This window comes from Ornithodoros turicata, chromosome 6 (assembly GCF_037126465.1).
Source record: "Ornithodoros turicata isolate Travis chromosome 6, ASM3712646v1, whole genome shotgun sequence".
NCBI classification, from domain to species: Eukaryota; Metazoa; Arthropoda; class Arachnida; order Ixodida; family Argasidae; genus Ornithodoros; species Ornithodoros turicata.
In genome coordinates this window covers 23795093-23819780 of record NC_088206.1, presented here as the reverse complement: position 1 = coordinate 23819780, position 24688 = coordinate 23795093, and the positions used below count along the sequence as shown (strand labels likewise).

The window sequence follows — 24688 nt, the reverse complement described above, 5'->3', positions numbered from 1 at the left end:
CCACGCCCGACCATCTACGTGTTACGCGGATTGAAAACCAGAGTGCGGAGTTTCAGTGCCGGGAGCTTGGACGCTCACTTTGAAAACGTTTACCCCGAAAGGGTGCCTTCCAAATTATGCGTCGCCCTGCTCGCCACATCCGACTTTCTCGGCGACATCCAATAGAACCTCTACAAATTCCACCATTACGACCTGTCTCATTCGATGCTCTCCGTGGACGGCCAGCAAGTGCGAGCCGAGTACGACTTTAAGAACGACCTCGTCAAAATTCCCTACTTTAACTTCTTGCAAGAACTGGGTGAAAAACATTTCAAGTACAGCTACGACTGATTTAAAACGAACGGGTTCCTTCTCTACTTCAACTTGGACGTGGACAAGTGTTCTTCTTTTTCGCATTTGAACTAGTGGCGAAAAGGAAACGTTCGCCTGCACTTACGCTTCGCTAAAGCCCTTCCACACGCGGTCACCGTCGTCTTGATTTCTGAGTGTCCCAAGCTCATGTGCATCGACAAGGACCGTACCGTCACCTTCCCATAGAAAAGACGTACGAGAGCGACATCTTGGAACTCGTGTCCCTGAATCCCCTCGCTTCCTCCATGCTGAGAGGAATTTGTACTTCCGACGAAGCCTACGTCTTGCACAAGCCCGGCTATTTAATCATCAATACGGAAGAGCGAAGAAAGCGCGGCCAGCACTGGGTGCTCTACCTGAAAAACTACGAGGGGTCTGCCGTGTTTTTCGATAGTTACGAACTTCCCCCCATCGAAGCAAACCTTCGAAGGACTTTACTAGTGGACGAGTTTTACGACAAGTGTATTCAATCGCCTTTTTCGCCTTACTGCGGGCTTTTTTGTATATACGCAGCCACGCGTATGTCGAAACGCTACAGCTTGAAAAATTCTGTGTCCATGTTTTCCCGTAACCTCGATGAGAATGACAAAACAATAAAACGTCTCCTCGTGAGCGAACTCGTTTCGTAAAATAGTGTATTTATTTTTCACGACATACACAAGACGCTTGCGAGACGATCTCCCAACGTGCTGACCCGACGCTCGTCGCAGGTCACCGTGACGTCGAGGGATGTGCGGAGAAGCCAGTAGCGACGGACAATGGGTCGGTTGAAACCCGCGTTGCTGAGACACGGGTCGACTGCCTCTCCTCGTCTATACTTTTCCAACAGCTCGAGCTTGTAATCTACGAAACGCTTCATTTTCTTTGCAATCTTCCCACTGACGGTGAACAGACGTAAGGGTATCGACTTGAGAATCGAGCGAAAGTCACCCTCGCAGCCATCGCCATGAATATAATCGCGTAATCGTAGCAAGTCTCGATACATTCGCGTTTGCACAAAGGTTGCAAACCTCTGCTCGGGCGTCATGACTGAGACAGAATGAAAGTATACACAGCCTTTTTTTTTATTTATCGTGAGAGGTTACACATGAATTAGGCTCCAGCTTTGGTTTCGTGCCCGGGAAGACAGCCCGAGTACGGACAAAGGCTCAAGTCTAACCAATGACTGAGGTTTCTTGACCAGAGTCCACCACAATGACAGGTGGTCAGCTGATCGCCGATTCGCAAAAAGAAGGTCTTCGGAGGAGGCTTGAAGGTAAGGACCAGGGGTAGAGCTCCTGTCAGTAGCCATTCGTAATCTGCACGAAAGAAGCGTGAGAAACAAGTGTTTTTATCTTAAACACACATAGGTACAATCTTCTTCAGTCACAGAGTGACACTGATGGTCCACCTTCTCCATCTTCCTTCAATAGTCGAAGTCCTTCGCAACGTACGTCGAACGGTACCATCCGACAGCCGAGAAACGGGCGTATCAATCGGTCCGTCCAATGCTTTTGCCCAGGCAAAAATCTGGAGTGGGACCACTTCGAAGTGGATTATCGGACAGGAACCACTTGGAATGTGGAACCGTTCCGTTCACTGGATGGGACCAGTTAAAAGTGGAACCAGTTTCACGGTGGTGAACCAGTTTCACGGTGGTGCCACTTGAAGTGGAACCAATGGAATTTATCCAGTGGTCCCCTCTGCTAAGTGGTCTCGGATTCGACCACTTAGCAGATGGGACCACTAAATGCATGACCGAAAGTAATGCGTAGAAAAGCACATACTGTTCAAGTAAATATTGTTTATTCTGCTATGAGCATACACTAAGGATAAAGAAATAATCGATACATCTCTCACGTACTAAGTCGCACACGGGTAATCACTCACTGCGTTCAGACGAGGTATGTGCTTGTGTTGAATTTGCGATGCACTCACGGACAACAGGGAACATGGCGTTTTGTTGACCACCCCACACTTGTATTTTCTCAGAGAAGATGACACCTCCGTCCGTGTAGGTCGCGGCATGTACCATTTTCCTCTTCACCAAACGATCCTAATCTTTATACTCGTCTTAACCATGTTTCTCAGGTTCCTCTAGCTCCTGAAATAAAACATACAGGGTGTTTCAAAAAACGTGTCATTCGGACTTTATAAAAAAACGGGGCGACGGAAAAATACGGGGTAAACGGCACTTGTGTGGCAACTGAATATGCCACCTTGCAAAAATATTTTCATTTGATTTTAATTAAAAGAAATGGAATTTGTTTAATTGAACTCCAAAATTTCCCAAGTCAACCTAACGTTTTTTTACAGAATTAGAGAGCCCGTAGCGAACTTAATCAGATCCACCAAGAAATTCGCTCGATATTGCACATGGAACTGCCCCAGAAGAGTCCCGAAATTGAGGCTTCAGAGTTTCGGGTATTCAACGGCGCACAAAATCAGTCGCGAAGACGCGCGGAGAGCAGGACATGCTCCTGCCCCCACGAAGCTAGAACAATTTATCGCCGAACCGGCGTGCAGCACAAGATGTGCCGATAACAAGGCGGTTGACATTCCACCATACGTTCATAAGCGGCAAACAAAAATGATTCCGCCTCTTTTTTCCCGCCCTCTTTTTTTTTCGACCTTCTATCTTTCATGGGGGCAGGAGCATGTGCTGCTCTCGACGCATCTTTGCCACTGATTTGGTGCGCCGTTGAATACCCGAAACTTTGAAGCCTCAATTTCGGGACTATTTTGGGGCAGTTCCATTTGCAATATCGAGCGGATTTCTTGGTGGATCTGACTAAGTCCCCTACGGGCTCTCCAATTCTGTAAAAAAGAACGTTAGGTTGACTTGGGAAATTTTAGAGTTCAATTAAAGTAATTCAATTTATGTTAATTAAAATCAAATGAAAATATTTTTGCAAAATGGCAAATTCAGTTGCCACACAAATGCCGTTTATCCCGTATTTTTCCGTCGCCCCGTTTTTTTATAAAGTCCGAATGACACGTTTTTTGAAACACCCTGCATAATCAGTAGTGATCGAAGCACCACGGTAAGCACTTATACCTCTTAACATTGGAAGAAGCATTCTGTGCAGTCCGTTTGGTGTTTCATCGTCCGGTTCTTCTGCGGACGCAGTGTCTTCCTAGCGTCGAAACTTCTCCGAGATATCGCCAATATGTTTCACGTGACTCATTGTCATCACGTTGTCTTAGAAAACGCACTAAAACCACGTAAATAGCGCACAGGAGATGCCCGATCTCTGCCACGGCAACCGAAGAGAAACACGACCTCGCGACGCGTCCAAGTTTCAACTGACGCCTGCGCCAGGCCGGCCCCCATAGCTCCCCCTCTTCAGGGCTCTAAAAAAATGTTTGCGCGTCATAAACACGTGGTATTACTCCCGCAGGCATCATAGTTGATGCCCATTCGTCGAAGGACATTGCGCGCTCTGCTGTTGGTTGGCAAAGTTTCAAAAGAGCATTCTTTCACGGGCTGCCTGTCTGGCGGGCAGTTACAAGAAGAGAAGGGAGAGAAGTGGCAGCAGCGTCTCGCGTCTCGACGATGTCAGTTCACAGCACCGTATGACCGCATTGTTCAAAGAGAAGTCGCAGATTTGTTAGTGTGTCAAAGTGACTCAGAGCGTGTTGTGATATTTCCTGACACAAGTATCCTACGTACGAACAGTCTCTCGAGTTCAGAACTGGAATGCAGTGGTGAGCTGACGCCTGAGGAACACTTGTGAGCGCCGTCGCATTTTCGAATGGAGTCAATACGGAGACAGGATTCGGTGTCCGTGCGACAAGCATTTCCATCTTCGTTGAAACCTTCGCACTGCGACCAACGAAAGGAGATGCTCACCGTGAAATCGCACGCGCTCGTGCGAGCGTCTCTCGTTTCAGGGAGTAGAGTGTGTGTTTTGCGAGTTCGAACTTGGTCAACGAATGCAACGATTTGGACTCTGTACGCACGGTGAATATTTGTGTCAAGCTATTGAGTCAGTACGATGTTTCAAATAAATGTGTATTTTGTCCAAAATTTGCCTAGTAGTTCTGGAATACGGAATAACGAGCGTCGGGCATGAAAACCAGTAAAAGTAAAAGCCGATGGTAGCCAGTATGGGGCCGAAAGGCGAGCCAAACTGAGAGACTCCTGATTGGACGAATGGTAGGCATCATAGTTAAATTTCATTAATTAACTATGATGCCTATTAGTGTTGCTGTGCCTAGTGTCGTTATATTAATTATTATCCTAGCAATTAATTAAATAATGGTTGCATGCCCAGTGTTGCCTGAATTATCTCAAACTATGGGCTCTATGGGGGGCTGTGGGAGCCTGCCTGCGCTCTCTCTGCTCCCTCTCGCCTCTCACGACACGCCGTTAGAATTTGAATTGAAAGCCTCCCGCCGCACCGGAACGCCCTCATAATTATTGCATCTGCTTTGGGTCAGCCCGTGCAATTACCTCTTTGTTTTTAGTTCTTCTAATTATTTGGCGGAGTGTGTCATCTTTTGATTGTGTCTTTTGACATTTTTCCGGTACATTTTATGACATTTGTCTTTAGATGAGAACATGAGCACGAATTGAAGTTACAGCATATATTTTATCGAAGACGTAAACGAATAAAAAACAAGAAATATAGACGATACGTGTGCTAAGGTACATCAAAATAATTGCTAAAAAAGAAAAAAAACAGAAGGGTATATGGCAAGAGTGGACTCTTCTTCCCCTAACGGATCTCAAAGGGAGAAGCTGCCCAGCTTGGAATCTCAAGTGGTTCAATTGACCATTGTGGGAACAAAATGGTACCTGTGAGGATCCCACTGTAAGTTCTGGAACCATTTGAGGCCAGAGTGGTACCACTGATTTCACCAATGTGGAACCAGCCACCCCACTTGCGAATCCAGCTGGGACCATCAAGATTCAACTGGAACCATTCCGGGACCATCCACATTCAAATGGAGCCAGCCCAGATTCAAATGGAACCATTCTGGAACCAGTCCAGATTTTTGCCTGGTCGCCATATAGAAGTCGGCCCAGAACGCACCAGAGTGTTAGCTAGACATTAGTATAACGTTTTATTCAACGACAGTGGGGTCACCGCCATATGCGACATCCAAGCGAAAAAAGGCGCGAAAGACGGAAGGCGGGGTGGGCAAAGTACAGACGACACCGTCGCAATGCGAGGAGGAGGAGAGTGGTGTAGCGACTATAAAAGGTGGTCTGGTTCTACAACGATTGATGGAAAGCCCATGAGGGGCATCCATCAACGACGTGCGTCGTTTCGTGGAGAAAAATGTAAGTTGACCGTCTCTGCTGTGTGAGTGCATTCGATGTATGGCGCATTGTTTTTCAGGAGCCCATAGCCGCTGTCACCGCATGACACTGAACACACAAAGTGACTCATCCCATCCTCTCTCATCATCAATCTCAAGCGTTCCTCAACTGAAGGGAAAAGTGAGTATTGTTTCGTGAGGGGGAATCTCGTACTGATTTTATTTGACCGCAGTGCGACACTGTCTCGTATGTCAATACGACCCCATCGACGCCATGCTCGTGGCCATAGAAAAAGAGCATGAAGCTTGAATGGAGAATCTTGGTAACAGCCTAGTCGTCTTTTCAGATGACGACGAAAACAGAGTCAGTTGTCCGCCTTTCGTAATACCTGAAACGGACGACGACGAACCCCTAGATGGGCACGACAGTGCAGACGAACTGCTCATGTGGGAAGGGGATCAGTCGTATGCAGATTTCATTCCTCTTTCTTTTAGGGTTAGAGATGAACCACCAGATGCAAGCCCAGAATTTCGAATGGATGAGGGCCCCGTTGAGGGTCGTAGAATCGTTGAATTGAGAGAACACGTCGTAGAGAACCATCCCTCTCTGTCACGGAGAGGTGATTCCTTCCTTTCTTTGTCACAGACATAGGTGGGCATTTTGGTGAAACCTCACTCGCCCTCACCCTCACGGCCCTCACGGGCACATGCCCTCACTCGCCCTCACCCTCACCGCCCTCACGAGCACATGCCCTCACTCGCCTTCGCCCTCACGGCCCTCACAGACACATGCCCTCAATCGCCCTCACCCTCACCGCCCTCACGAGCACAGGTCCTCACTCGTCCTCACCCTCACGGCCCTCACAGACACATGCCCTCAATCGCCCTCACCCTCACCGCCCTCACGAGCACAGGCCCTCACTCGCCCTCACCCTCACGGCACTCACAAACGCAAGCCCTGAGGGTCTTACCCTCGTAATGTCTCCTGTGAGTGCACTCATGAGGTCTGAGGGGCGCCAGGTCTCTGTGAGTGAAGTCACTGGTGAGGCCTGACGTATGTGAGGTCAGTATGAGGGCATTCAGAAATGAGGTCAAATGACGCATGATGTGGTTCCAGCGACACAACCACTGGCTGTGTACACTTTAAAGGGCTGGTGTGCACGTATTTAGCAATTTCGTCTACGTCGCGCTGGGAATACAGCAAAGCGTCCTGAGCTGACTGATTACTTTGCGATATGGTTCCAGCGACCCAACTACAGGCAGGGTGCAGTTTAAAGGGCTGGTGTGCACGTTTTTACAAATTTAGTCTATGTCGCGCTGGGAACACAGAAAAGCGTCCTGAGCTGACTTATTACTTGGCGATATGGTTCCAGCGACCCAACTATAGGCAGGGTGCACTTTAAAGGGCTGGTGTGCACGTTTTTACAAATTTAGCCTCTGTCGCGCTGGGAACACAGCAAAGCGTCCTGAGCTGACTGATTACTTGGCGATATGGTTCCAGCGACCCAACTACAGGCAGGGTGCACTTCAAAGGGCTGGTGTGCACGTTTTTACAAATTTAGTCTATGTCGCGCTGGGAACACAGCAAAACGTCTTGAGCTGACTGATTACTTGGCGATATGGTTCCAGCGACCCAACTACCGGGAGGGTGCACTTTAAAGGGCTGGTGTCCACGTTTTTACCAATTTCGTCTATATTGCGCTGGGAACACAGCAAAGCGTCCTGAGCTGACTGATTACTTGGTGATATGGTTCCAGTGACCGAACTACCGGCAGGGTGCACTTAAAAGGGCTGGTGTGCTCGTTTTTAGCAATTTCGTCTACGTCGCGCTGGGAACACAGCAAATCGTCCTGAGCTGACTGATTAGTTGGCGATATGGTTCCATCGACCCATATACAGGCAGGGTGCACTTTGAAGGGCTGGTGTGCCCATTTTGAGCAATTTCGTCTACATCGCGCTGGGAACACATCAAAGCCTCCTGAGCTGACTGATTACTTCGTGATATGGTTCCAGAGACCCAACTACCGATAGCATGCGCTTTAAAGGGCAGGTGCGCCGGTTTTTAGCAATTTCGTCTATGTCGCGCTGGGAACACAACAAAGCCCAGTACAATTGGCTGTGTTCCCAGCGCGACGTAGACGAAATTGCTAAAAACGTGCACATCAGCCCTTTAAAGCGCACCCTGCAGGTAATTGGATCGCTGGAACCATGTCACCAAGTAATCAGTCACCCAAGACGCTTTGCTCTTTCCCAGCGCGACATATACGAAACTGCTAAAAACGGGCACACCAGCCCTTTAAAGTGCACACTGCGTGTAGGTAGGTCGATGGAACCATATCACCAAGTAATCAATCAGCTCAGGAGGCTTTGCTGTGTTCCCAGCGCGACATAGACGAAATTGGTAAAAACGTGCACCCTGCCTGTAGTCGAGTCGCTGGAACCATATCACCAAGTAATTAGTCAGCTCAGGACGCGTGGCTGTGTTCCCAGAGCGACGTAGACGAAATTGCTAAGAACGGGCACACCAGCCCTTTAAAGTGCACCCTGCCGGTAGGTGGGTCGCTGGAACCATATCATGAAGTAATCAGTCAGCTCAGGAGGCTTTGTTGTGTTCCAAGCGCGACGTAGACGAAACTGCTAAAAACGGGCACACCAGCCCTTTAAAGTGCACACTGCGTGTAGGTGGGTCGATGGAACCATATCACCAACTAATCCGTCAGCTCAGGACGTTTTGCTGTGTTGCCAGCGCGACGTAGACGAAATTGCTAAAAACGGGCACATCAGCCCTTTAAAGTGCACACTGCGTGTAGTTAGGTCGCTGGAACCATGTCACCAATTAATCCGTCAGGTCAGGGCGCTTGGCTGTGTTCCCAGCGCGACGTAGACGAAATTGCTAAAAACGGGAACACCAGCCCTTTAAAGTGCGCTCTGCCGGTAGCTGGATCGCTGGAACCATATCACTAGCGCCTTCATAATTTCCCCACGTCTCGTAAGCGTCATTTAACCTCATTTCTGAATGCACTCATACTGACCTCACACCCCTCAGGCATCACCAGTGACTTCACTCACACAGACCTGGCGCCCCTCTGACCTCATGAGTGCACTCACAGGAGGTCTCATGAGGGGCAAAACCTCATGAGTGCACTCACAGGAGGTCTCATGAGGGGCAAAACCTCATAAGTGCACTCACAGGAGACCTCATGAGGGTAAAAACCTCATGAGTGCACTCACGGATGGCCTGATCGCGGGCTTGCCCTCATTCACCCTCACCTCAAAGGCGTGAGGTGAGGGTGAGGGGCACTCATGAGGGCCCTCATGGGTGAGTTCGCCCAGCTATGGTCACAGATGAGGCATTCGACGGAACGGCGACTAGGTACACGCTTCTCTGTTGTTCCCCGCACGGCGACAACGTCGACGATTTGCGACTCTATCTACCGAGCATAGTTTCAGTAATCACGCGCGTCCTCGAAGCTTATCCGATGCCTTTCAAATTTTGCCTGTTCTCGAAAGCGCTCATGGTTAAGGACAGAGCCGATAGGTTGACTTCTCATATCCTTCGCGTGAACCTTCACATGAGAGTCGTTCATAACCACGAAGAAATCGAAGGCGCGATAAATGCTGCCATCGCGGAGTCCTCGCAACGCATAGAAAACTATGCGACAGAAGGGTCTGGTTTCACCTCGAACGACCCTAAGAACACACACGGTCCTCAGGATGTACCCACAGTGTCATCGTGTCCTCGTACTTCGAGGTGTATCCCCAGAGCATCCTGAGGATGACACTCAAGGACTGTCCGTGAAGAGTCATTCAGGAATGTCCTGTGCCTGTCCCTGTTGGTAGCTATAGTGGGACGAGAAATATTACTTTGTTTAGTTTACCTGCTCAGACTCCCTGAATACACTTGTTTTGTTCTGAGGTTGATCCTTGGACCGGATTCTCTGAAAATTCCCGGAAAATTCTCTGAAAAGAAAAGAAAAACAAAGACTCTCACAAAAGTCAAACTTCCACCGAATCACGAAAACGAGTGTTTCAAGTATAGCGTTGCATCCGTTGAGGAACAACCCAAACCATTATGTTAGATACCGCAAATATATGAATCCTTCGAATCCGGAGACGCGCGTAAGGTACTGGCCACCCTGCTTCCCAGTCACTTAAGACATTACCCTTGTTTGGAGAGGAAAACAAAATCCCTGTGTACATCTACGTGTGCGATGAGCAGGCGAGTTTGATATCTACCGGACGGGTTCCCTGCACACTCTGTAAGGATAAAGTCCACCTGCTCGAGGTTAGGGAGCATTTCTATGGAATCAGAAAATTTAGCACTTTCATGCGAGGAAGTGACTACTTTCATCGCGAGAAATGCACGTCCGGTTACGGGATGAGAGACGCGTTGGAGCAGCACGAACGTCTGTGTCGAGACGTAAACGAAGTGATTCTCGAAATGCCAAAAGCAGGGGAGGGCGTCACCTTCAACAAGATACAGTACATGCATCCATATCCCTATTTCGCGGTATTAGACACGGAGAGCGTCTTGGAAACGGATGCACTCGTTAAGGACGCCGTGAGTGTGCACAGGATGAGCTCGTACTGTTGCTCGTTGAGCTACTGAGCTCGTTGTAGTGAGAAGTTGGGACGGAAAAACACTAGGCCTAGATGGCTATTTGGTACCCAATGCGGCAGAAAAATGCATGCTCTCGCTCAAGGGATTTAGCGATCAAATCGATAGGTTGAACCGCTGTCCCTCGCTGTTGGTCATAAGTATGGAAGACCACTTTCGACACGAGAGTGCGATGCACTGCGAATTTTGTGGAATCCAATTTAACCGTCACACGCGGAAGGTGTCGCATCACGATCACACCCGCTTCGTAGAGCCCGGTTCTTTGAATTTTGTTGCGACGCTGTGTGATACGTGTAACCTTACGTGTCGTAACACGAAAGAACTCGTCGTGTGCGTGCACAACCTGCAATACGATTTGAGCTCCCTTCTCCGCCACATGCACGTTCTAAATCTGGGTGAACCTTGGATCTTTAGCTTCGAGTTTGGAAGAGATAAGAGGGTTCAACATTGGTGATCTCTATTTCCGCGATACCACGCAGTTTTTCAACCTTTACTTGTCGAACCTGGTGGAAACTTTGCTCGCTAGCGGCGGCGAGAGCGCGTTTCATTGTACCCGTCAAATGTATGGTGATCGTTTCCGGCGCCTCCTCAGGAAAGGCATTTACCCGTACACCTTCGTCACTACCGCCACTACCGCCAAAGGAAGCTTTCAAAAGTGACCTGAATGACCAAGAGATCACGTACGAGGACTATCTGTACGCCCTCGAGATTTTCGAATTGTTCGAATCTAAGAACTTTGGTGGTTACACGCATCTCTACGTCACGCTCGACGCCTGTCAGCTCTGTGACGTCGTACTGTATTTCAGAAAGAATGCGCTAGAGACAGATGGGATGGATATCCTACGTGCCATGTCCCTCGCCAGTTACGCGTGGAGCAGCGCTCTGAAGCTCACCAAAGTCAAACTCGAGCTCATGAGCGATCGCGAGATGTACAAAACGATCAAGAAGGGAATCAGGGGAGGTATATGTAACAGCTTCCACAGACACTGTCGGGCTAATCACGAGGGGTGTGTCGTTTATGATCCCCAGCAAGAAAAGACTTTTATCCAGTACCTCGACGTGAACAGTTTGTAGCCGTACGCGTTGACTTTCCATGTCCCAACAGGTGGTTTTGAGTGGGTCCATCCTTCGAGGTGGAGCGAGATCGATTTTCTCAACATTCCTCACGATTCGGAAGTGGGTTACGTGTACGTGGTAGACTTGTCATATCCTGTGCTCACCAGGGATTTTTCCGTAGCACCCGAACACAAGTGGGTGGACGAGAACGAACAGTGCCCCTACCAGCAGCACTTGAAACACTCGTTGGCGCTAAATGCCCCTCCCACAAAGAAACTTTTGCTGACGTGCTACGACAAAGAACGCTACGTCGTTCATTATGCATTGCTTGCTCTGTGCGTGAGGTTGGGCATGAAAATAAAACGTGTTCACAGTATCCTCTCGTTCCGCCAAGACAGCTTTTTGTGAACCTTCGTGCAGAGAAATGTCGTGTTGAGAAATGCCGCGACCACGAAATTCAAGAGACTTCAGTACAAAACCATGTCGAACAGCACGTTCAATAAGTCGATACAAAATGTAAGACGCATGAAACGGTACGCTATAGCTAGGATTTGTGGTTTTCGGCATTTATTTTCAACCCAATTCGGGGGGTGTTTATCAGCATTTATATTGGAGACTATAAATCAGATTTTTTCGGCATCTATATTCCGGCCAAAAAATAAATGCCCGAATACGGGCATCTATTTATTTCGCATGAAGGAGAGCCTATTTTGCGGGCGAAGTAACAACAAACCGAAAATAAGTGAATTGATTCATGGTTTCATTAACAATGTCTTTTATTGCCTGTGCCAAACCAGCAAACAATGAGACTACCTCTTGTTGTAATAGATGCAAGCGTACATCATCATGCTCGCATCTGTCATAGCGGCTCGCTCCTTGCGATTAATAACACGCAGTTTAGAGAACGCGCGCTCAACATTAGTGTTAGAAACAGGAATAGCCAGTATGCTTAAGGCGCACTGCGATAACAAAGGCCATGTGCTGGAACGGGTCGTCCAAAACTGAATAGGAGATATATCCACCTGAGGGGCAGGGCATGCAGCATATTCGAAAAACTCGCGCTTTATATCATCCATACGAGATTCATCAACAGAGCTGAGGTCATCCTCCTACAAGCGCTTATGCACAACGAAACAAGGGCACAGCCGGAAGATAATGCCACGCCCGAGAAATAGTCGACAAAGGGAGATTCCAAGGGGATTTCCCTTTGCGGTTCCAGGAATGGCAGCTGTCAGGATACGCGAAATTCGTATTTTTTCGGAATATTCCGAATCTGAAAAAAATCATTCGGGGGGTGTTTTCCGGCATTTTTCGGAAAATGCCGAAAACCACGAACCCTAGCTATAGCCTACAACAAAGAAAGCGCGCTCCGAAAAGCTAGCTCCATCGGCAGTCACCATTTTCACATTCTGAGTGATAAGTGCATCTTGTACGAGATGAAACAGCATCGCATCAATGTACGCACCTCCTTTACGTGGGCTTTGCCATTTTAGAGATATTCAAAGTCCGAATGTACAGCTTCGTCCACGAGTCGCTCTTTTCTCGCTTGACGTGTCCGGTGCAATTGATCTATAGCGATACGGACAGCATAATTTTTGCTCTGGCGTGTGCAAGCCTGCAAGAGCAGCCGATGAAAATTGAGGACGACTTAGATTTGTCCTCCTATCTAGCGGACCATCCACTTTTCAACGACGAGCACGCGAATCAGAGGGGAAGTGGTGTTATTCAAGAAGTCATAGCCATCCCAACCAAAATGTACAACATTCTCTTGGCTGGGTCACACAAACAGATCGAGAGAGCAAAAGGAGTTAAGAAAGACGTGGTGAGGAAACATTTATGGCACGAAGTGTACTGAGATTCTCTGTTCAATGAAAAGACAGTCTCTCAGAAGCAGTGCACTATCCAGAGTATAAAGCAAACAATGTACACTATTTCGAGATTTTAGAAGAGCTTGGTCCCCTACGACGGCAAACGCTATCTCGTGGGTGCCGTAGACCCCTTCCCTTACGGAAGCTGCGAATACGGTAAGCTTTCCTAGTGTTTTGACACGTATAGGATTACGATAGTACTCTCTCAATGTGTAATGTTGGAAAACCCAGAAGAGAGCCGGAGAGCGTCGTCGTCATGCATCGAGTGACCGTGGAACAAAGAGCAAGTCCTTAGTGCACGCGCATATAATCGAGAATAAAAAGTTCTAGTCGAGATATGCCTCTCTCTCTCTCTCTTTCTCTCGCAGACAAGAGAAGCACGGGTCATCGTGGCAGTGTGGTAGCGGGATGGGTGTACGAAAAGCACGGCCATTCCTTCATCATGCTGGTGCAGTGACCCGTGCAATGACGACGCTATGATGAAGATTCCGCGTTCCTTTTCTGGCACGTCTGATCATCTCGTAATGTTCTGTTCGTGAGATCAGCAAAGTCAGGGAGGGTGCAGGCATCTATCGACCATCTCAAGAGACGTCTTTGTATGTATTCAATAAAGATGTTTCAGTGAAAAAAACACAGAGTCTCATCAGAGTTATTCAGACTGTTTAATGCGTTGCATTTCGATAACCAAACGATATTTCAATAAATCGGCGACAAAGTTCATGATGTAGACTGCTTGCAAATGTCGCTGCTTCCGCAGGGCGTACTTAATATGAGCAATGGCACGAGCGAGAAGGTCCACGATGTCTGCAGCAATGTAGTTGAATTCTGAGTTGGCCAAGCTCACAAATTCGCTCATCAGTCCCAGGGGTCCGTCCGGAACCGTTATACAGACGTTCTTGTAACGGGCGTAGATTCGAAGCACCATCTCCTGCAGCGGCCCCGGCGAGATCTCTCCTATATTACCAAAGCCTACCATGTCTATCACGTAGCGAAAAGCAGAGATGACGAGCTCGTTGTGGGGACTTTTGTTGTTGAAACATTCATTCTCCACTTCTTCCCAAGAAGCGTGGGTGCAAGAACAATTTTGTAACGAGTGGTAGCTGAACATTTTCACATATTGATGACGCGAGCGCAGTGCGCGCAGCCTTTATACAAATAAACACGTGCAAAGAAACGAGAGCGAAACCGAAACGGAAAAGCAACCCGCTGCCGCTGAAAGCGCGCACGCACGCAGTGGAAGGCGAGAGACCTAAACCGAAACCGCCTGCGAGGAGATGATCCCTACATGACGGCCGGGCGGGCGGGTGGCGCAGAGGGCGCGAGGAGCGCGCGCATGCGTAGCGGAGGCGCCCCAGTCACCTGCTCGCTGGATCTCATGGAGTGTAGACGTGCGCTCGGTCGCTCCGCAGTCCCCGTGCCGGCTCTCTTCGTGCGTGGCTGTCGTCGGGATCGGTTGCACCGTCGCCGCGGGGGAAAAGGTGAGTGCTTTGCCGATGTTTGCGCATTGTTTTACCGCGCTCAAGTTTAGCCTTTTCTCGCATGTTTGCCGTAACGGATATTCCCCGTACGCGAATGTAGACTTGTTTAGCAGTGACCCGTAGTTGCCTTTTGTGCGTGTTGTCACATGTTTAGCATTGTGTGCCTAGCGTTTTGCGGTTCCCGCCTTGTGTTAACCGTTGAATTTCGTAGTGTTGTGCGGTGAGACTGTGGTTAGGCCTAACCGGTCGCCTTTTCCCCGACGTGTACTGTTTTCTACGTGCTGTTTAGCAGTAGCGGTTAGACCTTTTCCACGTGCTCTGGCATGCCTAGACTTGTTGAGCCGTGCTGCAATTTTACCTGTCGCTAGTATTTTGTTGTTCTCTGTCTTTCTCGCATAGAGCTATGATGGTGGTGGTGCCATCTGGTGTGATGCCTTGCAACTAGGTGGCCACCTGTCGTCGATCTCTGCAACTACCCACCGCCAACAAGCAACATGGCGGGTGCTGGTCATTCGGACGTTCCGGAGCGGTTTCTTCGCCACGGTGTCGTTGATTTTCGAATAAATTGTTTCTCTCCACTCTATCTCTATGTATTTTTTCTTTTTTATGGACACAGGCTGCCCAATATGCACAACTGGTCTGGACACGAGTTAAATGCTCCCCAATTAGTGTGATGAGTCCCTGGAGGGTCCTGATTACTGTGGGGGGTCCCACTTAGCTCTAATTGCTAATTAAATCGTGTTTAGACCAAGATGTGCGTTGTGGGCAACTTGTGTCCAGTCATTACTACTGTTGTGTGGTGAAGTACATCGGAGGTGTGGTGCAGTGTGGTGACGTACAAACCAACAACATACATCGGTCATCATTATCCTAAGCAAATGCAGTGTACGCCACCGTTGAGTCGCAAAAACAGTTGCCGAACAAGATATAACACCATAACCCAAAGTATGTATGCTATGTCGATCATACCGCCATCCTTGATCAAAGTAATGCACCCCCTATACGCTGCCTTACTTTTCTGCTTTAAAAGTGATGCCATACGTCATTGCCTAACCCGATGTTAGCTTGTGTCTGCCGGCTAGGGAAAATCTAGGGATAACTCCTCAGTATAATGCTGTTGTAAAAGTCAAAACGTAGGGTGTGGCGCCACTGTATTATCGCCTTGGAAATATTCACCATGCATGTCTACATAAAGGACTCTCTGCAATTTTTTGCTGAAACTGTAAACTTGGAAATAAAATATTCTCATGAACGGCTTCGTGTTTATGCTTATTCTATTTATGCTAAGTACAAAACTAATGGCGTACGTTTCTACTGCCGCATTACGGTTTCGCTTGCGTTTTGCTCCCACATTTATTACGTCCTGTACGTAGCGCCACCTCATTACATTATCTTACAACAGAGCATGCCACTGCAAAGAATGTACGAGGGGTGTTCAAGTCAAACCGGGACTTTTCATTTTTTGCAAAAGTAAAATGAACTTACAGGCAAGAAATTAGTTTTATTTTTCAACGTAATCTCCAGCTGCACTAATGCACTTGTCCCAGCGTTTCACGAGGGCTTGGATGCCAGCAGCGTAGAAATCCTTACCGACGCGTAGCAGCCATGATCGGACCGCATTCTTGACCTCGTCGCCGCAGCTGAGGTGGCGGCCCCCAATGAACGCCTTCAGTGGCCCGAAGAGATGGAAATCACTGGGGGCGAGGTCTGGACTGTAAGGGGGATGTGGCAGCAACTCCCAGCCAAGTTCCTGTAAGGTGCGTGTCGTGAGATGCGCGGTATGTGGGCGTGTATTGTCCTGTAGGAGGAGGACTCCTTTGGTGATGAGGCCCGGCTTTCCGAAACTGGATGTGTTCATGAATGATTTTGTTCAGCGTTCCCACAGAAAGGTCCGTCTTTCGAGCCAGTTCGAGACATGTTATCCGTCGGTCCTTGAGGATCATGCGCTCCGCAAGTTGGATATTCTCAGGAACTCTGACGCTGGTCTCTGAGCCGCCCCGGCCGGGATCGTCCTTCACTGATGTACGGCCGTCTCGGAACCGTTTGCACCACTCAAACGCTCTGTTAAGTGTATCGTGGCCATACTGGGCCTGAAGTCTTCTGTGAACTTCAGATGAGTTTACGCCTTCATTCACGAGAAACTTCATGACAATTCGCTGTTCGATGTGCGCGCTCACCTCGTTGTCGGCCATCTTGTCTAGCACGTGTCTTCTGTTTTGCACAAACTTTGGACCACTACGTGGTGAACGCGGAGGCCTGTAGCGTGTGAAAATGATGAAAAAAGTAGCGGGAGCCATTTGTACACTCAGGAGACAGAAAGTCCCGGTTTGACTTGAACGCCCCTCGCACTTAGAAATGATTTCGCTAGGGACAAAATGTCCCTAGAAATGGGCGGAGCGTTCGGGCGGAGCGCGTCGCGTGGACTCCACCCAAGAGCTCGTGACCTGCAAGTAATGCACGCATTGTTTCATCGAGAATAGTTCCAGAGGACAGCTTCACCTTGCCTTACTTTGGCGGCGGGGACACCTTATGTCGCACCAGCTCCCGTGGCATACTGGTTAGGATGATCCTGTTACCGGCTGTGCTGTCTGAGGTTTTCCCTGTTTTCCGAAGCCTTTCCAGACGAATGTTGGCAGTTTCTTCTGAAGTCGGCCCAGGACGCATACTAACCCCTCCCCGTCTCCCACTCCTTCCTGCTGTCCTCTCCATCTGTCCACGTCTGTACGCCGCTCATAGCCACAAGTCTTGGCGGTGCTAACACGGAATTAAAAAAAACTTATGTCGCAATCCCATGTTGCCTGTTTTGGTTTTTGCTTTTTGCTTCTTTGTCTTTGGGGTGGAAGATTTCATCGCATGTCATGATTGACTGCAAAAATCTTCCCCCGCGGATTGAAACCGCGCTCAGAGACTTCTCACAGACTGCCATGCGCTCTCTCTTTTTGCTCGCAAGTGAGGTGTCTGGGATCCCATTTTACACAGACTTAACATCGAAACAGCAAGTGCTCGTGCAAGATTGTCTCCACACTGCCGACACAACTATCACCATGGCCTGAAATGTTCCGAACTGTTGCTGTCCGGCTCTTGAGGGTGGCTTGCTCAACGCCTACGATGTTGACTGGCGTGATTGCCCTCTGACGAACTTGTCCATGTGGTTCATTCGTCAACGTATCCCGTCCTTCGTACTGTCTCCACTATTCGTACACTCTTGCGCTTGGCATCGTTTGTTCCCCGTAATGTGCATGTGATCTTTCCAAAATCTCAGGCGGTTTAAAGTTCTCCTTCACAAGGAATTTTATTATATGCATCGCTGCTCTACAGCTACAGGCACATTGCTCGCCGCCATGATAGCCGCTGCTGCACATCCACTCTGCACGTACTGCACGTGCTGTTGATTGCTGCTGATCAATGTACTGAGGATATCACTTCGCCCTCAAAGTTTTATTCAGTTACATTCACTCTCTGATTGTTATCGAGCAAAAGTGTCATCCTTGAACGACCCTTGTACAACACTTTCAGGCTTATAAGTTTATCGAACCATGGGAGACGAAGAAAAACAACTGGTGACCAAGCCGGACGCAGCTGGATCTGGGGCCCAAACGGCGGTTGAGGCCCCGGGAAGTCACGGTGCTGCCGCAGGAGGCCAGGGTGATGCACCTCCGGCTTCTACGACTGATCTTCGTCGTCCTTCCTTGAAAGACAAGTATATCATGCTATAGCTTCGAGATAAAACCTATATATGCCCCATCTATTTTATTGTATAACTCATGAAACCATGTAAGGAAACAGACGTGATTTATCATATACTATAAGCATGCACTCAGGGAACCCACTGAGTTTGTGGGTATCCTGCAGTTCCACAGGTTCAAGAATCCACATGTTCAAAATCACAGGCGCACAAAATCCCATATCGGCACAGTCTAATGCCGATTGAAATATGCTAGTCGTCGGTTTCAGGCACACTGAGACTTGTGCTGTGCTCGTCTGTTTGAAACACAGAACAATTACTTTCCATCTAATGCATTGCCGTCGCCGCATAGAACGCGCTCGGAAACCAACAAAGGCGGTCTAACTTTAATCCCAACAGCACTATAGGTATCAAACGAGATGATGTCATTAACTTCCTAAAAATAGGTTTTACTTAAAAAAATTATAAGACTACTTGGAATATGTCGTGTAACGATGATGACGACAAAGACTAGTGTGGGTTTTGGTAGCGCGAGCTACAGAGCGCGTGCTGGGTTGGAACATTAAACGTGTTATCGTTGTACCGGGCAGTCGCTTCTGAGTCACTCCTGTAAGTCGTACCGCTCGACTACGACAGAATACACTTATAGACTCTTTTGCCACAGATTGAGGTTGTTTGCATTCGTTTTAAGCGTGAACCGCATGGACACGAATACCATCCGGATTCCTTCGGAACCGAAATCGGAACCGTACTTTTTTCGGTGACCGGAGTTTTGTGCCGAATTTGGTCGGATCTGGCGAGGACAGATTTCGGTTCCTACTTTGAAAGTGTCGTAACCGAAAAAGTAGTAAGCATTCAATGGCTGTTCAGCTGAAAGGTGAACCATATGGCAACAATGAAGTACCAATTCGGGTCGACTGTTGCCGTGTGTGCGACTTGTCCTCCTATTAGTACAGGGATTATTTGAGCCGGATGGTTGAAAGGCGATGTGCCCTAACGTCAAAAGTCCTCGGCCGAACTTTGGCTTGCAGTCCAGTAGCATGCGGTGATGCACGGAAAGAACTTGGGTCCCGATTTCGGTTCGGGCAGTTTTCGGGTGCTTTTTTTGTACCATTGGGCTCAGTCTCTAGCATTAATTAAGCTCATTTCCATGCAGCGTTTTTCTTCCTGAATTCGGAAGGCTATGGCCATAACACACTATTCCAATAAAAATCATGTTTCTTAAAAAAAAAGAAAGAAAAGATTTCGACAAAAATTTGACAGCCGAAAATCAGTCTCTGGGCGAGGCGCGGTCACTGATATTTGTGTTTCCCGAACTGTTGGCTCCATCCAGATACCCTCCCTTCTGTGCAACAAGAAAACAAACCACGCTACAATCACACCTTTCGTCCTTATCAACGTGTCTATCGTCAGTCGCCAGCCACTAGGGAGCCTTAAGAAATCGTAAGCCTGATTCCGATTCCGCATCGCTGTCAGTCAATCACATATCAGCAAAACGTGATGTCACCCATTCTAAAGGAATGAGGCAATTGGCTTATAATATTTTCGGAAAAATTACCGGAAACTTCAATAGGAAGGGAGTTGCCTCAGGACAGAAGCCGCCGATATTTCGAACAGAGACTGTTCTTCTTCTGGGCCCAGAAGAAGAACAGTCTCTGTTCGAAATATCGGCGGCTTCTGTCCTGAGGCAACTCCCTTCCTACATCTCTACCGGTTCGCTGGATTTCTACCCATCTACGGAAACTTCAATGTTTTTCTAAAACTCGCTAATAGAGAGCTTTAGTGTATTGTACGCTAGCGGCTTTGCGAAAGTAAGGGATAACATTGATTGTTCTGCGCACGCGCAAAACATAATGCGAGCTTCGCGCACTGCGTGAAGCTCTCTTCTTTTTGTTTAGCACTCTTACAAGTGAACTTCACCGCATAGCTCGCTCCTAACCAACCATCACCTCGAATGATATCGTTATCTGCCCTGATTTGTTGAAAACGGGAGGCGTACGCCTTTTTTGTGACATTTATACTGTTCATAACTGTCACAAAAAAGGCGTACGCCTCGCGTTTTCAAGAAATCAAGGCGTATAACGATATCATTCGAGGTGCTGGTTGACTAAGAGCGTGCTATGCGGTGAAGTTCGTTTCTAAAAGTGTGGGCGTGCGCAGAGCCATCAACGCTTTCCCTTACGTACGCTATCGCTTTTGCGTACATACGGGATACCGTTGATGGTTCTGCGCACGCTTCGTATACGGACTACTTGTATGTGTACATTTTCTTCTTTCTAGTGTACGACTGTCGAAAGCGCTGTAAAGGTCTGTGGGATACGTTCAAATGTCACTTCAAGACATTGAGAACCTCGGGAAAGAGTGGAAAGAGTTGAGCGAGAAACCATTGTACAAGAGAGAAACTGATGTTCTGCGGCGTGTTAGCTTAGCTCCCTACAGTTCGAACCTTTTCAGTGACTTTCACCATTGTAGTTTTTCGAGTTTAATTATCCAAATTAGCTTAAAATGTTACAGGAATGCAAACGGACTCAATCTGTGGGAAAAGTCTGTATGAGTGTATTCCAGGTAGTTTTATCATTTTTTGAAGTAACTTATTTTTAGTGATTTAGTGACATCCTCTCGTGGAACACCGTATACAGGGTGTTTCACAAAAAAATCGTATTGAAAAATCTACTTGTCTGAACACTGACTTCTGATCACTTTTATGAAATTTAATTAGCGGGAAATCAGATTTTCCGAATTCACTCCAAAATTTGCGAAGTCAACGTCACTCTTTTTCGTTTTTTTACAGAAACAGAAACTGAATGCCGGATTTACTTAATTCTATTGGAAAATACATTCATTTGTTCGACGGTAATAGCCGCAAAAAATACTATAAAGTCTTTTCGAGACGTGCCAATTGCCGGCCGCGCTTGGATCTCCGGAAAAAGTGATGCGAGAAGGCCATGTAACTGCCCGTTCACCTTCCCTCAAAAAAGCTTCTTCTGATAACGGCAGCATGGCTGCTACGCAAAGGTATCTGAAAGAAGAAGGGAACAGGAAGGTGCAGATGACCATCTCGCGACAATTTTCGCGTCCTGAAACAACGTTTCTTACATATTTTTTAAAGCTATTACCAAAGCAGTAGGGAATGCTGTTTTTTACAATAATGCACTGGGATAAATCCGACGTGAGCTTTCTGTTTCTGTAAAACAAAAAAGAAAAAGGTGAGGATGAGTTCGCGAATTTCGGAGGTCAATTGAGAAAATTCAATTTCACGGGAATTAAATTTGATAAAAGTACTCAGAAGTAATAGGGAAATCTCCCGCAAGAATAATAGCGTCGATCTCACAATGTTCAGTGAAATCGCTTTTTTTCATGTGTTTTTTTTCATGTTAGGTGAAACACACGAGTATGTAAAGGTCACACCTGACCGTACACATTTGTCTCGTGACGTAAAGCAACGAATTATTATTATTAATCACCTGACTATAGACCAAGCAATGTCGCTTCGTTTTGTGTTGCTCCAGCACATCCGCCCTGCTGAGCCCATAGCCTTCGCTAAGATGTGAATTTCGTTCGCTAAAACGACTTCAACCGACATCGAAGACGCGTGTAGCTGACACGTTGCTCAGTGGCGTTCCATCTTAAAACGCGGTCATTCTCAACCATCGCAGGTATAAGCTTTGATATTGCAATTTGAAATTCTGGTATTGTGGACTATGAGACCTGGAAATTTTAACGCTGGGATATCGTGGCGTCGTTCATCCTTTTCAGTCATTGGTGTACTTGATGTCGTTGGCTCAGCGCACACTCTGGTTGACATCTCGGACCATTCTTTTCGAGACGTGCTGATTATTTCAACATCTAAAATATGTAATTCGTTCGGTACACTTTGTGCCGGTATGGAAATGTCTACCCCCCCCCCCCCCAAATTAATAAAGATAGTAATTTCTCGTCATTCGTCGTCAAGAAAAGTATTTTTTTAATTGCCTATGTGTTCTAATTTCCACTGTTCTGTGATCTGAATATTCTGTTACCGTTTTGTATTGTTAGTGTAGTTACCGTAGGTTAGTGTAAATTTTACCATTAGAGCGCATTGTGTTTGGCGGTAGTGCTATTGATACTTTGTAGACTTTGTTATTAATATCAATGCTCGTAATTGATGTAACCCCGATATGCGCATTAGGGCGGAGACTTTAACAGGGAGTGTTTCCCTCTGTCTCCTCCAGCCTATGTATTTGTGCATACAATGTGTGTAAAAAAAAAACGCCCGCGACTGATGACGCCCTTCCGCACATGGTTATACTCACACATTGACGGCTATATCTTTCCCTACAGGGAAATCTTGGTTGACCTTATCATGACAATCATTGGGAAGACCCTGGGCAACCGTTTGTAAGTGTTGCGGGACCTGTTACTACTCTCCAAATCTTTGTGAATCACTAATAGTGCAGTCCAATATTTAAAGCTAAGTAACGATTACACATTCTTCAACCTTGAACCTCCGCGTACGCTACAAAGAAGCATGTGAGCCACGTGCTCCAAATACTGCCACAGCACGCGCAGTAAAGCAGGTTTTGGATTTTCCGGCACACCTTCCAGACGAATGTCAGCAGAGTTCCCTCTGAAGTCTGCCCAGGACGCATACTAACCCCCTGCCCCCAACCCTTAACTCTCCATAACTATCCCCGTCTGTACGTCACTCATAGCCACGGTTGCTTCGAGGCGCTAACGCAGCTTTCGGAGAGCTTGGCTGTATATGTTTGGACTATGTAGGCACGTCGTACTTTGGCGTCGTATACGGGCCTCGTATCGTTCCTTGGGAACTTTTTGAGCTCAATTAAGCTAATGAGACAAATTAATGAGGTACACTGATGGAAACCACCAGTTTGGACAGCAAAAACCTTCACAAGTATGACGCAGAAGGTTTCTAATTTTTATCTCAAGTAATTTTTTTTAATAATTAGGGGTCACTCTTAAGTGGAACAACCTGTATATCACCAGCTCGCTTGCTTTCTAACTATTCTATCAGTATGGTTTTAAATGTTCAGGCAAAGTGTTTCAGAAAACCCAACTTTTCAAGAAGGGCAGGGGCGCTTTATTGTTGAGTAAGCAATGCAGATAAAGTTGTTTGCAGATAATTGTGTTAGTTCGTGTTCAGTCTTTTATTCTTATAAGATACATGAATTCCTTGAAAACACGGACATAAAACGTGTTTATGGAGTGGCGCTGGTGTGTTGTATAAGGTGTGTAGGGTGTCGGCACATTAAACCTTTGTTGAAGGTGCAGTGCGTCCGTCCAGTGTCGTCCTTATTTGTTTTTAGCACTGTTTTAGCGAGTTTATTATGTGTGACCAACAGGCCCAAATTGGTTCTTTATTGAACAGTATTTATCCTCGGCGAATTTTTTGCCACGACTTACAATGTTAAGGATCACCTTCTTCACTTTTTCAAACTCAGACGATATTCTGGAAGTCACATCGAACTGTGAAACCACCCTGCATTTCCAGAAAAAGATCCCATAACTAAAAAAAAAAAAAATACATATATATGAATCATCCATTCCGAAATAACCATGGGGGTCGCCGCCATTTTTATAACGGCAGTGGTAGAGTTGCCGTAAGTGATATCAGAGTTCTTTCAAGATTTCTCTCTCTCTCTCTCTCTACGCAGCATACGGGAACGCAGAATGGCGATGGTGGCAGAGAGAGTCTGCAAGATCGACGTACGCGTAATCATTGCAGTGTTTTTATTTATTTAATTATTTGCGGTATGGTTTGCCAATGCCATAACACGTTGTCGATGCCACCTGTGCAGTTGTGATACGTGCAATTGTGATTTCGCGTTGGTGGCGGTGGCTAACTGGCGAAGAGCACCACGAACGTCAGGTAATGTCGAGCTGTGATACCTCTACATATGACAGCGATATTTTTGTCGGAGTTGTAAAGACATTGTATAAAGTATGTCGATTGCTTAATTGCAAAACTTCGCCCTCGCACCGTTATGGCTCACCACCACTCAGGGTTGAAAAAAAATCATGATCTAAAAAAAATCAGATTTATTGAAATTTAAATCAGCCTCATATATTTGACTATACGTCATAACAATGAGGTATGATGACAATTCATGAATAAATACACATGTAGTATGATGAAAGATCCAATAGGAAATACAGTGGGACGAGGGCACCGAAAAGACATCGCGCAGGAGAAAGACAAGTATGGCACGCTTGTCCGTCCCGTTCGTTGATAGCTCAGTTGCCGCATGTAATGTGGCCGACTATCCATCGGTTTGGCTGTTCCGTTCATGCCATAGTCCCATAGCTTCGGAATGCTTGTGGATTGCTGAGGTCGCTCGTGTAGCACCCTACGCTTCTCTCCTCTTTATTTTGCGCCTGTTTGCAA

The 24688-nt window shown here is 47.2% G+C and overlaps 1 protein-coding gene across 2 annotated transcripts in view; it reads left to right on the top strand.

The window, feature by feature from the left end:
• LOC135397743 (uncharacterized) overlaps nt 1-24688 on the top strand; it is a 186350-nt gene that overhangs the window by 39791 nt on the left and 121871 nt on the right. For both annotated transcript variants that reach the window (XM_064629339.1, XM_064629338.1), the window contains exons 2-3: nt 18135-18318; nt 22624-22680. In XM_064629339.1, the coding sequence (XP_064485409.1) occupies nt 18155-18318; nt 22624-22680 (221 nt within the window). In that variant the 5' untranslated portion in view covers nt 18135-18154. The remainder of the gene's footprint in view (nt 1-18134; nt 18319-22623; nt 22681-24688) is intronic.